The sequence below is a fragment of the Trematomus bernacchii genome, unplaced genomic scaffold (assembly GCF_902827165.1).
Source record: "Trematomus bernacchii unplaced genomic scaffold, fTreBer1.1, whole genome shotgun sequence".
Taxonomy (NCBI): Eukaryota; Metazoa; Chordata; class Actinopteri; order Perciformes; family Nototheniidae; genus Trematomus; species Trematomus bernacchii.
In genome coordinates this window covers 3192320-3209774 of record NW_022987720.1, presented here as the reverse complement: position 1 = coordinate 3209774, position 17455 = coordinate 3192320, and the positions used below count along the sequence as shown (strand labels likewise).

Here is a 17455-nt window from a genome sequence, read left to right as displayed (position 1 = left end):
TTTTGAAAGGAACCTTGTCTTGTTCTCTGCACACCACACACACTCTGAATAACTCACAGTGAAGCCCTTATTCGCTTTAGCAGCTTCTTGCGTAGAGATGGATAGGAATGAGAATGAGTCGGCAGCCTGTGTGAAGGGTCAAAGAGTGTGTTTGTGCACTCTTGTAGTTGGGCAAGTGAAAGAGCCCTTTTACCCCACGTACAGCTCTCTGCCCCCATCAGGTGCAGCTGGATGTTGAGGCCACATAATGTAGGATTGCATGCACCACACAGTACATGCATTCTCAATATTTGTTGTGTATGTGTTTAGGGCTTCTAAGCTTGGAGCAATAAGACAAATACTCTCATACTGAGTGTGTAAAATCTTGTAATACCTTTATTATTTTATTTTTACCATAGTTTAAAATGAACTGACCTGCAGTTTTTTTTCCTTTATCCTTCAGCCCACATCTGCTCAACACATGCCCGCTAAATTAACAGAAACCTGCCAATAGGCAAAAGGTCTCTGGAGACCCATGCCTGGAGTAATTTGAATGTAAGTAGTGCTCTTGTAGACAAAAAACACTTTTTTATATATGCAATTGTGTCACTTGCGTCGCATTCCGTCAGTAAGGAAGTGAGCAATTATTTACCAAAGTAAATATATTCATTTTAACTTCATTTTTATTGCTCAATATTCTGTTCATTAATGGATAAATAATTTGGTTTACAAATTATTACAAACCTTAAAATTATGATAAGCAAAGCAACAATGAAAATGACGTAAGGTTATTTAAATGGTTGCAAATTAACTTTTTGTCAATCCACAAGTTGAGTAATCTTCTAATTGTAACAGCTGTACCTGTATTTACTACAAGTAGTTTAATTTATAACAAATGATCATATTTTAGTCGCCCTTTATATGTTTTGTGTGCAGAAAAAATAGTCTGTAAAGTACTTAGAGCTGTCAGACAAATGTAGTGAAATAAAATGTACAACATTGTCTCTGCATTGTAGTGATGTAGAAGTAAAAATGTGGCCTACAAAGAAAATATTAAAGTAAAAGTACCATCCAATACTGCATTTTGTATATACACATATAGTGTTTATTGTACCATCAATACAGTATGTATGTATACACAGTCCTCATACATCTTCTCTGCCTGACTCTATACTGTTAGACAGTAGCACTATCAAAGGGTTATTATATCTAATATAATTCAGTGTCCTTTCACCTGTTAAAGTATTCAAACCCTTTTTATTTCAATAAACAGTTTACACAATAGATATAGCTTATAGTTGGCTGCAATTTAAAATGACTACAGTTGGATAATCATACAACTGCAGATGCTTCAATAAACATGGTCTTCTTGCCAGCTGCACATGCCTCCTCTGTCAACACATCGTACAAATGTACCATTTTAAACTGTATTGATAAGAGTTTGTCAAGTGTTAAAGTATCAAACTAAAGTACAAAATAGAAGTAGAAAATAAGGAAGAACTCACTCCACATTGACTCAATGAGAAATGTCCAGGAACATTACAGAACTTCAGAGTATAAAGTTTGTGTTTGCAAAGATACGCAGCAGAAAAACAGTTTTGAGGATATAGAGCCAGATCTGTAGGTAGAGTAGTTCAGAGGTAACAGAAGAGAGGTCCTTCTTTGTTGACATGAGTGGCATTCAGTTCCTTCATGATGAGCTCTGTCAATAAAAACATCCCTGGTGAGATGGCTCTGCAGACATTACTTCTGGGGTTGCTCTTCTGTCCTCACTGTTGTCATGGCCACGGTGGGTCATGGTGACAAACGTGCTCTGAAAGAGTGAGGTCGGATCATCATGCTGACTTTGCGTAGGGAGTAATAGTCAGAGTCTTTCCAGGAGTACCAAACGATCCCATCAGGACCCAGTGGCCCCAGGCCTTTAGGAGTGTAAACGCCTCCCTGCAGGAACAGGAAGTAGTAAACACTCCTATGACATTAAAAGCATAATGTTTGGGGCGATCTTTGTACACTCACCCTGTAGTAGACGCCATTTAGGTTGGCGTAGAAGCACTGGTTGTACCACCAGCCGCCGTGGGAGATCTCTGCACAGATGTTGCCACTGTCGGGGGTGCTGAAGCCCTGCTTGTCGTGGTACCAGCTGAAAGAGTCCTGCACTGTCCCACTGAAGCCTGACACATGGAGACGGTACAGATGCTCCTCATCTTCCACACTGCACACACAAACACACAATGATGGAGTAGGGTCATTATGCACGAGATGGTTGTGCGTGTTTGTGCACTTGTATGCCGCTAACCTGAAGCTTTGGTAGAGGGCATGTTTGTGTCTGTTGCTCCAGTCCTCCAGCTCGATGCGGAGGCTGTAGTCTCCCTGGGTGCTCAGGTCATGTATGTGGTTGTTTCCCAGCCAGAACTCTGAGTGCAGGTCACCAAAACCGTCCCTGTAGTCCCTCCAGCTGCGGTCAAAGCTCAATGAGCCGTCAATGCGCCGCTGGATCACAGTCCAGCCCCCACCTGAGGCAAAAAGTAGGTATATTACTAGATGTATATTGTATTGTCTATTATTTGTTCTGCTTCAATTTGTTTTGTTTTCTTTGTATAGCATTGGAGTTGGCAGGATGTGGGCATGTGCAATTTCTCACTATCAGTGTAATGTTCATAAATGCCTTGTTTTGTTAATTAAAAACCAAAAGACTTTCTATTTCATTTGATACAAAAAAACTGAAATCAGGAAATCTCTTATGAGGAAGGCTGTACAGGATTTTTTTCCCGGAGTGTCTATTTGTACCCGGGTGAAAATAGCAACAGTTATTCGGCTATTTACACCAAACCCCCTTTCTCCCCTCCCCTCGTTGCATAATGCAACAAAGCGCGGAATTAGGCTACTAGGCGCCAAAGCACGCCAAAAAAAGTAATGTCCGAATGGGAGTTGAAGACATCTTTTCAGAGACATTGCATCTTTGGTTCGAAGGATACACATGTAACAGTTAGGATAAATGACATACATTGTGTTGGTTTCTCACTGTAATAATGTCATATATGGAGGGTGCAAATAGCCAATGTAGTACACCCCGGGTGCAAATAGTATTGTTGAGTATTTTCACCCGGGTGCAAATAGCATTACCTATAGATTCAAAACATAATCAAATGTATGCCAGGATGTCAACAGCAGTAGTCACCCGGGTGCAAATAGCATTGTTGACTATTTTCACCTGGGTTCAAATAGCATTGTACACTATAGTCACGAGGTTCAAATAGCATTACCTATAGATTCAAAACATTATCAAATGTATGCCCGGATGTCAATAGCATCCGGGTGACAATAGTGAACTTCAAAATAGCGTCTGCCTTTTTACTTAATTGACTTATGTTTGCAGAACTAATGCCACGTATGATGGGTTATTATTTTGTATTACATCTTGTGAAATGAGAAAGACTTGTTTGTGCTTGACAACATCTGGTGGGAAAATCTTGAAGTTCAGCTAAAAATACACATTTTCAATAGAACGTTCTACTCATGTGATTGTAATTATGACTCACCATCTGTGTCCATATCACAATAGACCTGCACAGGTACGCCGGCAAGGAATGGCACGACTGTGTAGAGCCCTGATCTCCTCACTCCATTGTAGTAGATGGAAGCACAGTCTATTGGACAGTTTCTCACATGCTGATACTCTGAGGGAACACAGTGTGAGATACGATTTGGTAGGAGTAAATCCACAAGGGGACATTGGCGCCCTCTGCTGGGGGTTACAGCACGTGAGACTGCACGCACTGTTTGCTTCTGAAGTGTACCTGTCTGAGGAGCTTGTTGGGCACTCATCAGCGGGTTGGGGCGGACCATGTTGACCAAGCAACCGGGGCTTTTTTTAACATCATCCACCAAAAGTGTCAGGTTATGCAGCTGGTTCTAAAAAGAAATGAAGCAAAACCATAAAAAACACCGTAAAATAAGTTATGATGTTTTTTGTGGCTTCTTATGATGGGTGTACCTGGAGGTCTAGGATCAGAGTGCCCTGTAGGTGCAGCAGGGTGTTGGTTTCAGAAAAGTGATGCTCCAACTCATGAAAACGCTCCTCTAAGGAGGAATTTGTGGGGTTCCTCTCTCCACCCTGACAACATGCATGAAAATACACAATCACAAAAGCACACACTCATAACAACACACAACATATATAGGCATTAACTGAGATCTGGGTAAGGACACTTTAAAAAAAGTGTACAGAATATTTGAATTATCCATTTTAGCTCGAGGCATGCTAGGACATTTTCTCCAAGAATTCAAAGTTACACCTTGTGATTTATTTATTTTCAAGTGATACTTATGGAGGTGAAATATGCCTTTAACTTACCATGAACTAAGCCTTACATTTAGTACTAGGGGCCTACATCTGTAAAGTGAGCACATTAAAACTAAAACCTGCAGGTCTCCATGGTGCTCTCAGCACAAAAAGGACGAACCCTCTCTTCTAAAACGTAAAGCCAGACACACAGTATGTGGTCTATTCCTAGCCTTGACATGGAGGATAACACTAACTCCCATTACTACAAACCCTGGATCCCTCTCTCCACGGCCCCGTTCTCATGAACCCTGTCCAACGTCCACCTTTTGCCACTGAGCGGTCCAGCTGACAGCCTCTGTTTGTGTAGGCTCACTGCCTGAGACGCATGAGGCAACACGTGGAAGAGTAGTAGGCTAATCCTGTTAGTGACTAGGTCAAGGACATGCTAGGGGGGAGCCAGCTCCATGACCAGGCACCATGTTACTCTGCAGAACTGTAAGCAACTAATGTGTCTCCTGTGCTAAAACACAGAACAGGAGTGGATTTTTAAAGAAAGTTATGTAAAGTTTCATAAAAGTTGACCGCTAGGTAAAGCATCAAACCATGTTTAAGACTTATCAGATCAAATATTTAGCAAAAAGGCCCTGAGCAGAGGAAATACATAATAATAAGTTAATATTTCACTAAAAGTCTGGCTCTGAATAGATATTTAATGCCAGAAGAGATTTAAAGAGCAGAATTCTTCAAAATGTGTAAAAAACTTATATCACTTTAAAAAGGAGCAGTCACATTGTTTAACATCCGGTGAGCTGCAGGTGGACTAAAGAGGAACCGAAAGCAGTTCAGAGGATTGTTGCTGATAGTTGACCCAGGGCTGCTAAGTCCATATGGAGATCTCACATGCAGCTCGAGGACTCTGATGCGGTGCCGGTGGTTCCTCAGCTCCTCCTGCAGCTCAGAAATGGTCTCCTTCAGCGTCACAATCTGCTGCTTCCTCTCCTCGTTCTCATGCAGCCAGAAGGAGACCTCATCTGTGCAGCGAAACATGTCCGGGCACTTCTGTCCCTCCAGCTGAGGCAGCGTGGCCACCAGCCGGCACATCCCATCCTCCATCACCTGTTCCATGACAAAACAGTGAGAACTTCCAGACCTGCTGTTGCTCAACGGTGTCAAAAATATCTAGTAATATATCATTTAACTACAGTCAGTTTCTTGCCATAAGCAGAGTTTTTACTTTCTATGCCATGTCCTTAAAAACAGCCTCAAACATAGAGAACACATGAATTATAATTAGATGTTATAAGAACATTATTTTCCATTTGTTCTGTTAAATTCAATGTGTGTACATGTGCAATGCTGCAAATCTGCAAAAAGTAGTTTTTAATGGTTATATTGTATTATATTAAGTCGGTAGATTGGGTACTTATTGGCTTAAACATACATTCCTATCCGCAATGTTATCCGTAAACTTATCCTTGAATGAATTCAAATATGACAGTAGATTTGTATAAATATAACCACAATGAGGACATGGATGTTTCTGGTTTTTGGCAGTTGATCATGGAGCATCAAATGACATCATTCTGCAGTCCAGTTGATGTTAGTTGTCAGTTTTCTAGTTACTTTTCTAATAAAAAGCATATGTTCACCTTGTAAAAATACATTTTAATGCAATTCTTTCAATAAAACTACCCAAGAGTATTTAAAGAGTTCAAATCATCTCAACATCTAACAACTACAATATGATCCTAATCTTTTAAACAGCTGTTCAAGGTAAACTTGTTCAAAATATCACAAAAAATAATCAAACTATGAAAATAGATTGGTCTAGCAATATATATATATTTTTTTCCAACTGCATTTGTTATCTCAACACCCCTCAGATTTTTCTTGTGACACATTGGAGGGGGCGTGGCCCACACAACCAAAAATAATGCACTAGCATTTTGACCAAATACTTTGGTAAAATGCTACAATACATACATTACAAAATGTAATATGTAATAATATATTGTTTACCGGGACCACATTTAGGGAGAAATTCACTTTGGTTACTCTGAGTATTTTTTTGCTGATATTATCTGTACTTTCCCGGCCTCAATACTATTTTTTAAGTAGTTGTATAAGTACTTCAACTGTCTGGCACTACATTCAGACTTTATGTATATATTTCTGAAACCAGCAGAGAGTTGAGTTGCTGGTTCAGAGATCAGACACGTCTCTAGCAAGAGGAGGAAACAGCTCGTTGAGATTACATTGGCTTGTATTCCGGATGTTTACAGTAATTACCTGGTTAGTGTACTCTCCGCACTGGGATCCCCCTCCATTGCGCTGATTGGTCGTGTTCAGGCTGTTTGCTCGGGCCTCGGGGAGCAACAGGGTGAGGATACAGAGAGCAGAGCACAGGCTCCAGCCGGGGGGGAGGGGGAGGGACAGGGGGGACATTTCTGCCGCCTGGTTAATCCGTCCCGGCCTTTTTAGTTAGAACGAGGACGGGACACAGGAGTGTGTGCTCCACCTTATGAGGCTCTGCTGGAAACTGAGAACATCAGTGTATCATGCTCAGAATATTTACTGCATACAAAGTCTCTTACACATGCTATTAGCAAAGTGGGATTAATCCCCACGGTCTATCACATTACTAAAGTTTGTCCTCAGGTAACTCAATGAACACACACACACACACACACACACACACGCACGCACACACACACACACACACACACACACACACACACACACACACACACACACACACACACACACACACACACACACACACACACACACACACACACACACACACAGAAGCTTGCACACGTATCCTGCTCTTAAAAGCCAAACTATTCTTACTTTCTAAGTCGCTCATTAGCATGCATGCATGCACAGATATCATGACAACATTTTGCATTGCCTTCTGCAGAAATATTTTTTCCTTAGTTTTACATTTTTTTCTTAAATGGCAGTGACTCACCCCAGTAAAAGACCAACTTCTACCCCATTCCCAGGCCATTTCAGGCTGAGGGGTTTTCTCCATTTCCTTCTCCTTTTTTTGTGTATCTCCGGTATCTCTCTCTCTCACTCACTGTGTGTGCCTCATGCTCTACTTCTGTGCCCCTCTCTCCCCCTCTCAGTGTAGACATCTTAGTCCTATAATCCACTGCTAAGAGGATTCAACATGACTGAGGGATGGAAGGAGGCCGATGAATAGGAAGGCGGTAATGAAATTATTGGTAAAAGAGACACAAGATAATCTTGCAATATAGATGTAAACATACTAAGCAATATCTATTTGCAACATAAACACAAAACAACTTAACATCAAGTGATTGGGAAATATGTAGTGTATTGCATTTCATGGTGATAAAGCTTATGCAATTCAAGGAATAACCAGATTTTGACATGGACGGATAATTAAACTTTATAACTTAAACAGAACAAGTAATGTATGTGCATTGAATTGAATTGAATGCACATATATTACATGCATCAGCAAAACGCCAGCACACATGGGCACCTACAGTAAATAAGCATCACCTCCAGGCACAATAATCCTGCTCAAAGCCAGTCGTAATGAAGGCTGATGTGAGTGGGAGAATGAGGGGTGCTGATCCTATTACAGCCGCCAAGCCGTTCTTTACATCTTTATACTCTCCACTAGCAAACATGGTCTCCTTGTTATTAGGAAAAACTGCTATTGGAAACCAAATTCTTTGTTTTTATTTGAATAATAATGTAAAAGCTATTCTGTAGGCTTGTATAAACTACAAAATATATCCTGAAAGCAGCTTTCTGTACTGTGACTATGCCATATCAATTTGCATTGCTTCCTGAGGGAACTGTTGCACTCTCAAAGAGGCTCTGCAGAGAAAAATCATCTTCCTGCTATTTTCACAAGACTCTTCACATCACACACGAAGCAGGGCAGTGTTTCACCTGACCAATGCATTGCAAATATTGTACAAACATATTTGATAACCCATAAAAGCTCTAATGAATGTTAAACCTTGCTCACAGAAACAGTTGCTGTTGTTCCTGTTGGTGTCTGCTGTCTGGGTGTGAGAGAAACTGTCTGAGGCCACATGGTGGCACTATGTTACTACTTAAATACCTCCTAGCCTTGACTGAAGGGATAATGAGCTTCCCTACTGATGTGCACAACATTATACAAACAACAAATAACAATATATTATTAGTTACTAGACTATGCTTACTGCTGATTTCATATAAAAGGAGAAGGAGGTAAAAAGTAATGTAGGAAAGTCATCTTATCGGATTTTGGTAACTTGGTGCCATAGTCAAGGCTTTTTACACAGCATATACTCAAAACAAATTAAAGGGTATTGTAAAAATATACCTGCAAAATATATTTTTTGTAATTTTTATTTAATATCCTCAAAGCCTGAATTTTTGTTCGGTTCTAGTTCTGTTAAAAAACTACATTTACTAGGCTTCATGGTGCCAACTGGGCATTTTTGTCAAGCCTCACCACAGTCATTTATCAAAAAGCATTTAATCAATTCACTCACTGGTACTAAGTGGTGAATACAAATGTTTTTTTTTACGTAGCTTTAATGGACATTGTGTATAAACTGCTTTTAATGATGGGCTTTCTCTATAGCAACTTATTTATACCCAGTAAAATCAACACCAGCAGACATCTGTTTAATTAATGACCAATAGCTGCTGATGATGTTGCTTTAAACGTCAAAGTGTAATCAGAAATCATAGTGATACAAAAATCAATGTTATGAAGTCACTTTGCTGTTATTAGTGTCAGTTTTGATTTAAATGTTATATAGCTCAGACAACTGTTTCCCAGATACTCATTTCTGATTATATATCATATATACTGTGGAAATACATGTATGTAGTTAAGAGAGAAATAAGAAATAATAATCTTGCAGACCAGTGAACTGTAAACTCACACACAGCATGCTTCTTCTTTCATCCGACACAGCTTGACCTATATTTCATCAATAAATGAGGAGTTACACAAAGTCCACTCACTGTGACAAACATCTATAGCTTAGTGTCTTGTTTACAGTGTATGGACTATTGATTTTATGGAAATAGCAGATACGGTTTCATTCTTTATGGGGTTGCTGTTATCTCTCGCTCACACATGGTTGACAGAAAAACAAATGAGCAAAGAAACATAGAGAATGAAGATGAAACAGAGAACAGGGCAGGGAGGGGTTGATATGTAGAAAAAGTGTGTGAATTATAATGACTAATTGCTCTGCAGTCACTGGACCTTAACCGTTTTGAGCAAATATGGAATTGTAGACGAATGTGTTAGACAGAGATTAGCAAAATACCAAATAAAGGATACATTTATATTCTGTATTAGAGGGACATAGAATTGCTGTCAAGGAGCATTAAAGCTCTCGTGTTTTCGCTTTTCTTGAATTGGTCGCCCATCTTTGTGTACATATACTGTCTTCACAATATGGCTTTTTTCTGAGTCAGTTTTAAACAGTCTCTTCTAATTTATGGCTTATGTTGCTTTGAACAAAAAGAGAGTGCACAAATACAAAATTACTTGATGATTGACTAGGATTTTTCCTGGAAATAATTATAATTTGGTAGTAATTATTATGGAATTAGACATTTCCTTGAAAGCCGTGCTCCATTAAACAGTAGTAAGTCGTGTTTTGCATCTATTTGACTTAATAAGTCATTTGTAAGTTCATTAGATTGGATTGCATATTGTCTCTATACCTTTTCATGTTAGCCTTACCAGGAAGCTTCCTAGCCAATTTAGGAAATTACAGATCCCGTCTTTTAATTTTGCATTAAGTGTGTTTACTTTAAATGTCAAGTTCAATTACGTGTGCATAAATGTAAGCTCATTAAATGTAAGAAATTAAGGGTGGCACGGGGCAAACATTTCAGAACAGCCCTAAGAACGGTGAGTTTAATTTTTAAGGTTGAGTTAAGGCCAATATACTTAGAGGATGCACACTTACCCTTGAAACAGTGCTTTATTTACCCTTGCTTTTAATTCCGGACATTAGCAGCACTTAATGCAATAATTTAACAGTCAAAGCTGAGACAAGCCGGAATATCGTCCAATATATTTCTCAGTATAAGAGTGAACTTTTCTTTCATTAAATAAACATGAAATGACTTGTGTTTCTTCAGGGCAGTTACATAAATAAACAGCTGGTTCACTTTGCACCTACGTTGGTGAATAATGGAGGCAGCGTTCTGTGGCTGAGAGGGTGACATAGTTTATGAAATGTCATATTACATGAAACACAAGAAACAAATAATGTGCTAGTGTTTGATAAACAAAACAAAAATGTTGTTGTTGATGTTGAGAATCACAATCAGAAACGTTGCCAGGTATTTGGTACATACAAAGACACAGTCAAAGAGGATTAGTTGTAAGAAAAGGACAATAAAGAAATAAAATGATAAAAAACTATTTTAAGAAAACTCTTTTAACATTAAAATATAACAATATTTACATGGAATATAGATGAAATATAGAAATACCCTTAAAAAAATATATATATAATAAAATAAAGATATTTGCAGTATTGGCATTACAAATGGAAAGCCCTGCAGATATGTAACTAAAAAGATTGACTTTTAGCCTCTGATATAGCCTATGCCAGAAAATGTATTTTATCTGCTTAACAAGAAAGAAGACCAGATTATTGTTATGGATTCACAGTCACCTCAACATGCACACTTAACCTATTGCTTTCCCATAAAATCATCATGCCACAGATCAGGCGTCATGTAACCTGTTTGTGATGCATGAAATTCAGTGAGAGGCTTCCAGTATCCGTCACGATCAATCAGTCAATATCAATCAGTATGCATCGGCTGTGTGCACCACTCTCAGGAAAAATTATGTTCATGCCATTTGACAGTGCAGTTACTCTTCGTGATGCAACCATTTCCCCAAGATTTCTCTTTTTGCCTCCCTCACACTGACTGTACACACACATCTTATCTGTCAACGATTTCCAGGTCTAGCTTAAAGCTCTTCGGCTGTAATACATTTGAGGAGACACCCGACTTCATCAGTTCTATTCATCGCTCCCCATGCTATCATGTATCACGTCGACCTTATTACGCGAGTGCACCGCAGGGACTTGAACTGAAGTAAGTAAAAGGCAGACACGGCTGAAAGAGGTGGCTCAGGCAAACACGGTTACTGTCTTTGATGATAACAGCTTCTGATTCCTCTGAGATTGAAGGGGTCATATAGGGAAAATGGATGAGTCAGTCTGTGGTGGTGAATTTCATTTGGATGAAGAGAATGGAAAAGTCGATGTAAAGAAAGTCCTTATTTTACACGTTTTTTAACCAAACCTTAAAGATCTCCTATCATGCAAAATGCACTTTTTTACGTCTTTTGTACATAAATATGTGTCCCCGCCCGGTGTGTCAGGGAACTCACAAAGTGTCAGAAAACAAACCCTCTCTCTTTTCCTCCGTACCCAAATCTCTAAAAACGGGGGTACAACGGAGCGGATCCAGATTTGCTGCTGATATGACGTAATATCGGAAATGTGGAATGGCTTTACACCCACGGCCCTATCAGAAACGTCGCTATCAAAAACAATGCACGACGTGTTTTGGAAGTAATATGGTCTTTGTTTACATTAGCAAGCATCGCTAACACTCAGAGCTAACCTGTACTGGAGAGAGTACATGTGTTTAAAAAGCAGGAAATAAAAAAGGAACTCACCTTGTGGTAAACCCGCAAGAGAAAAAGCATTTGAGCTCCATACTGTTTCAGAAATAATCCTTGAAGTGGTTTTGAACATGATATGGCGTTTCATCACGGCAGCATTTAGCCGTATCTGCCGGTAGAATTCTGAGCAGGCATTAGCTCCCCCTCCTCTTCTTATTTTATTTTTTTTTCAAGCTAAGGACCCAGAATCAGCACATCTCTAACAGGGCTGAAACAGAGGGATATGAGGGATGTCTGACATTCATGATCTCTTTGGTATTTTGAGCAAAACACATCATAGACATGCTTTTTATATATTTGTACATATCTGAGACCCATATTATATGCCTAAAAATAGCATGATAGGAGATCTTTAATGCAACATCTGCTTTTACCTCGCCTATACAGTAGGGATGCAATTTTTATCTTCCAGATACTAAAGGTAATTTGAGAATAACAAGGCATCTGTGACATCCTTTTGCACGTTATATTCTCATCCAATGCCTCTCTGAATGATTTAGAAGGAAAACCTGAGGGCTTCACCTTCCTCCACAGCTAGTACTAATTACAGTCCACTTCAGAAACATCACAGGCCCTCATTTACCATGTCACTGGCGTGTTGGCAGATTCATCAAGCACACTTCGTCGCCTGAGGGGAGACTTAACCTAGTCCTCCAATACAGAATGGAGAAGTATGTTAACTCATTATTTGACTCATACAGAATGCACCATACATTGAACTCATCATTTCAGGTAAAAGACTTCCAGTCAACCATTAATGTTAACATTATTAGACTTAAACCTGCGATAATTGATTTCATAGCTACTTGGGGACAATACTGACATACCTTAGGATTTGTATATTTTGTTAGCTAACAGTTTCCTATTCACGCAAACAGTTAATGCATTATTGGTTTTAAATAATTACTCCAGCTACATGGTCAAATATTTACTGTTTTAGCTCAGCTTTTGGTCTCTACTAACTCCTGGTGGAAATATCTGGCTCTTAGCTGCTGAATGCCCCAATATGTTCACCAGATATATTTGTTATCTGCCATCTGGAGTTTAGGAGGTAGCATCTAGTAGAGTAGGCTTTTAGAGAGCTTTAGATGGAACCCTGGGAGTTAAAATCATTGTTTTCATTTAATGAAACTAATTTTGTTTCTATTGTTTGATACTGTTTAACTCTCTAAAAGTGTTTGGGAATTTCTCAGGTGACTAAAACACATACTTTTTATTGAGATTGATTTGAATGAGATCAGTAAGATTGAATCAAAACAAAATAATGGTCAAGAAACAAGGACATGAGAAAGTTAATTCTAGGTTGGTCACATGAGCAATCCCTTTTACAAACTACGCTTCGTCATTTGAGACATTCTATATAAAAAATGTTCATAGGAGCAGCTTTGAACACAAACCACACATACAATTCTACTATCAAAAAATAGATTTTAATGGACAAAAATCATAAAATGTATGTGTCAGCCTGACGTGTTTGGGTTGAAGCAGGTCTGTTGTGTTTTTGACAGATCGTAATGCCAGCTGAGATTTCTCCTGCTCCATCCCTCCCTTCCCTCATCTCCTCTTGTTTGCTGTTTGTGTCTCCAGAGGACACAGCCGGACAAAAACTGCATTTCACACACATAGTAGTGCTCATGCAGAATTGACAGGCCATTATCAGTGTGCATTTGTCTGTGTGTTGCAGACCAGAGGGACCAAGTGAGTGAGAAAAGAAAGGGTTGACAAACCTTGTAATAGCTGGACTTCACGTCGTCAACAGAGTCATTTTGTCTCTGCATGTTCAGGTACACTCCCTCTACCATTATGATTAAAATATACAGCTTTTTTTCAACCCACAGAGTGATTGAGTGCACAGAGAAACACAGTTTATATATATTCAGTACAGGCATCAGTGTTTCCTCCCTAAGTGGTGAAGACAGGTCCTTAAGTTTAATTGAGTGTTATTCTGAGCATTCAAATCAATACTCGTTTGAAAGCACTCAATCTCAGACAGAAACAACAAACACTAACCAAACATTACTAAATAATAGATCACCAAACAGGCCTTTTGTCAAACCCAATTTACCTCTGAAAAAAGTAATAGGTTTTCAGGGAGAACATTTAAACAAGCCTGCTTTAAGAATAGAAGTTTAATTTAATTAATAACAAGTACAAAGGGACTGAGCAAAGGTCAAATCAATGTTTTCCATGTGACTTTTGAATAGAATATATTACATTTGTTGTCAGTGATTAGAATTTAAGGTCTAAATGGCCAATAAAGATAAATATTTATTATGAAATTAAAGAGCCTGGAGCCAAAAACATAGAAATCTATTTTATATTTTCACCGCACCCTAAAAGTGTTGGATTCCAGATTATCTATCCTCATAGTGTTCCTGTTCAGCCTTGCAACACTTTTTACATGCAAAGAAACTAAGCCAATCACCCTTGGAGCTGACACATATTGTTTAGTTCAGCAGTTACCTCTTGCACAAGTAATAGCTTCAGTAGGTTTTCGCATTGTTCCCTGGGAGTTCTCTGGAGGAAGTGCAAATCAAAAGCAACAACCCGAGCAGAAGACAATCCCACACGGAGAATTGGAGATATAAAAAGCAGCAAGTCATGCTAGCAGCTGAGTGATATTCTACTTGGGCACAGTGGTGCTTTGAGTCAATGTTAACAAGGTAACTTGCATAACAGAGGGGCAATGTTAACATGCTAAATTCATTTTTAGCAGTTATAATGTTACTATGTTTAGCTTTGTTAAGTATTTGAACATGTCAAAATGTGCTTAGTTCAGCAGGTATATGGACTTGTTTTGAACATATTAAAATGTTAACTTGATTGAGTGCACTGGAGGAAGATTGAAGGGATCACTAAAGTAATTACAATTCATCCTGAGGGGGATATGAATGTCTCTAGCAGATGTCATCCATACCAATAATGAGATTTATCAGTGAAAGGCACACATGTCAAACTTGTGATGGCACTAGAGGAGAGTGACTTGGTATGATGCATCCTCTGAGAACCATGAATGTCTCTTCCTATCCATCTAATATATGTTCAACTATTTAAGTGAATGAACTCACAAAGATATGCATTTTCATGGCAGTCCATTATAATGTTGGTACATTTGACATAAAAACCCCTAATGTCAGCCTGGTAGAGCTAGAGGAAAGATCAAGTTATCACCAGATTTAATTTGTTTCATCCTAAAGGGACCATGAATGTCTGTTCGAAATGATGTGAAATCAATTCAATTACTGTTGAGATGTCAGTCGGGAAGTGGTGGACAAACAAACAACTTATGACAACCCCCAAACACGTGGCTGGCCTAGCTAAAAATAAAGCACCTAAACAAATACACCGGGTTCTTAGAAATTGGTTATTTTTAACTCCTACTATTTTTAACTCCTATCTAAAATTAGATGAAGGCTACAGATTGAATTGTTTTTATCCCATCTCAAAGCCTTCTGAGCCCACATATCCTCTGGCAAGCAGCAGTGGGAAACACAAAGATCTAACGAGAAGACACACACAAAAACACACAAATGTTGCCTACAAGGGACTCAAATCAGTTTACACACACTTTGTATTTCAAAGTGTCCTTGTATGTCCACAAGGACAGGTTATACTATCGATTTATCATTCTAAAGGTCATGTTACACCTCAGGCTTTTACAGGGTTTACCAGCAGTTGTTTAACTGGTGAGTCATAACAAATTACTGACCTGTTGCAGTAAAATATATGTTTCTCTGTAGTGCCATGCTCTCAGCTGAACTCGACATATTCTGCTTGGCCTTTGCTACTCGCCAATAACATGTTCCAACCTCCACATGGTAGCATATATTTTATACATGTGTTACTTTTACACCTTCCAGCATGATGATGAATGAATGTTTTATCCAGGTGGAGCCTCCTTGTGTCCCTACTCTCACCCTGCCGATGACGTAAAAAGGGACTGTGGTTTTCCGTCAATTGCATTATCCATGCTGACACTTTCCCCCCTGCCCATGCTCCTCCTGATTGCTTAGAAAATATTCACTGACGGTTGGAAAAATAAATCCTGAGAATCGATAAGCCATTGATTAAGGTACGACTTTAACCAGAAAGTCTTTTTTTGTTGTGATATATTGTACAGACTTAAATAAGATTACAGCAATGTGTGAGTAAGACTAAGTAATGAATCACATTTCCAGACATTTCCATACATGTATTTTTCAAAAGAAATGTCTGGGTGCTCATGTCTGGGAGGTCACACTGACCTGACTGATTTGTTTTTCCGGTTTCTCGATTGAAAACACTTTACCACACAGTCCACATTTTGTTATGTTCTTGAGCAGGACATGAGCCGTGACAATGACTCACACTTGAATACTTTTATGTAATCAAGTGTCAAGTAATTGTATTAATTGTGAATGAAAATCCTTAATCACAGGCTGAATGTGCGTAATCACACTGAATTAGAGCAGCTGTATTAGCAGAAGTGGATTCTCTGCAGGCTCCGAGTATTGCATCGAACATCCTGCTAATTAGCATGACATTGTGGGATGGTGAAAACCTTGTATCGTCCAGATGTCAGATTTCATTTTGGTTGACCAGTGGGAATTAAGGGGGTTTATGCAGGGTTTTTAAAACGGTGTATATACTTTGATGATTTATAGATTTTCTTACAGCAGACAACAATGCTTTGTAGTTAAGGACAATTGTTCTTACTTTTGAGTCACCATTAACACACTTAATGTATATAATATCCTGCTTTATATTTTGTTTACTGTAAATTGGTATTTCAACATGTATATTCTCTACTTTTTTATTTCTATTTTGAGACATTTACATTTTAGAATTGTTCATTTCTAGTCTTTTCATTTCTCTTATGTGCGATGCCTTGTCTTTTATACTGCTGCAACACAAACATTTCCCAAATTGTGATCAATAAAGTACATAATTTATCTTACATCTTATCTTATCTTATCGTATACACTGTTCCCTATTTTAAAACCCCAAGCGTGCTCTCACACCATCTTCACCAGATGAAAACCCGTTAAAGAAAATGCCTTCTAATGATTAATTGTTAAAAATATAAGCTTGGAGTGCGAGGGGAAGGTAACAGAAGCTCTAAAGCACAAATGCACATTGCAGCTCTGATGAATCGGCTGGAAATGAGTGGAAATGGGCCGGTTTCACACTGCACTGCTGACGAGGATTATTCAAAACAGGTGAGCAGCAGGTGGGGAGGAGGAGGTGGAGGAACTGCAGTGCTGATGAGGGAAGTGGGAACAGGTGTGCAGATGGGAGGGCAGTCATGTGAGGCGGAAAGGAGTGGGTATCGTGTGGACGGATGGAAAATGGAAATGAAGGGGCTTGGGGAATAGAGAATGTGTAGGAATTGAAAATGATCTGACACATGTCCTGTTTTGGAAGCCATTATTTGTTACTTTGCTTGGTATTTCTTCCAATGTCTCACCTTTGCCAAACAGGAATGCAACCATAGT

At 38.9% G+C, this 17455-nt stretch overlaps 1 protein-coding gene across 1 annotated transcript; it reads right to left on the bottom strand.

Annotated features, from left to right (window-relative positions):
* Positions 1-1701: 1701 nt before the first annotated feature.
* si:ch211-203k16.3 (angiopoietin-related protein 7) lies at positions 1702-6709 on the bottom strand. The gene is made up of 8 exons (XM_034143986.1): positions 6554-6709; positions 5165-5380; positions 3974-4093; positions 3777-3891; positions 3519-3656; positions 2276-2492; positions 1996-2191; positions 1702-1920 (listed from the first exon to the last, which is right to left on the bottom strand). The coding sequence occupies exons 1-8, from the start codon at positions 6707-6709 to the stop codon at positions 1774-1776; spliced, it is 1305 nt and encodes a 434-aa protein (XP_033999877.1). The 3' UTR covers positions 1702-1773.
* Between the last annotated feature and the right edge of the window lie 10746 nt (positions 6710-17455).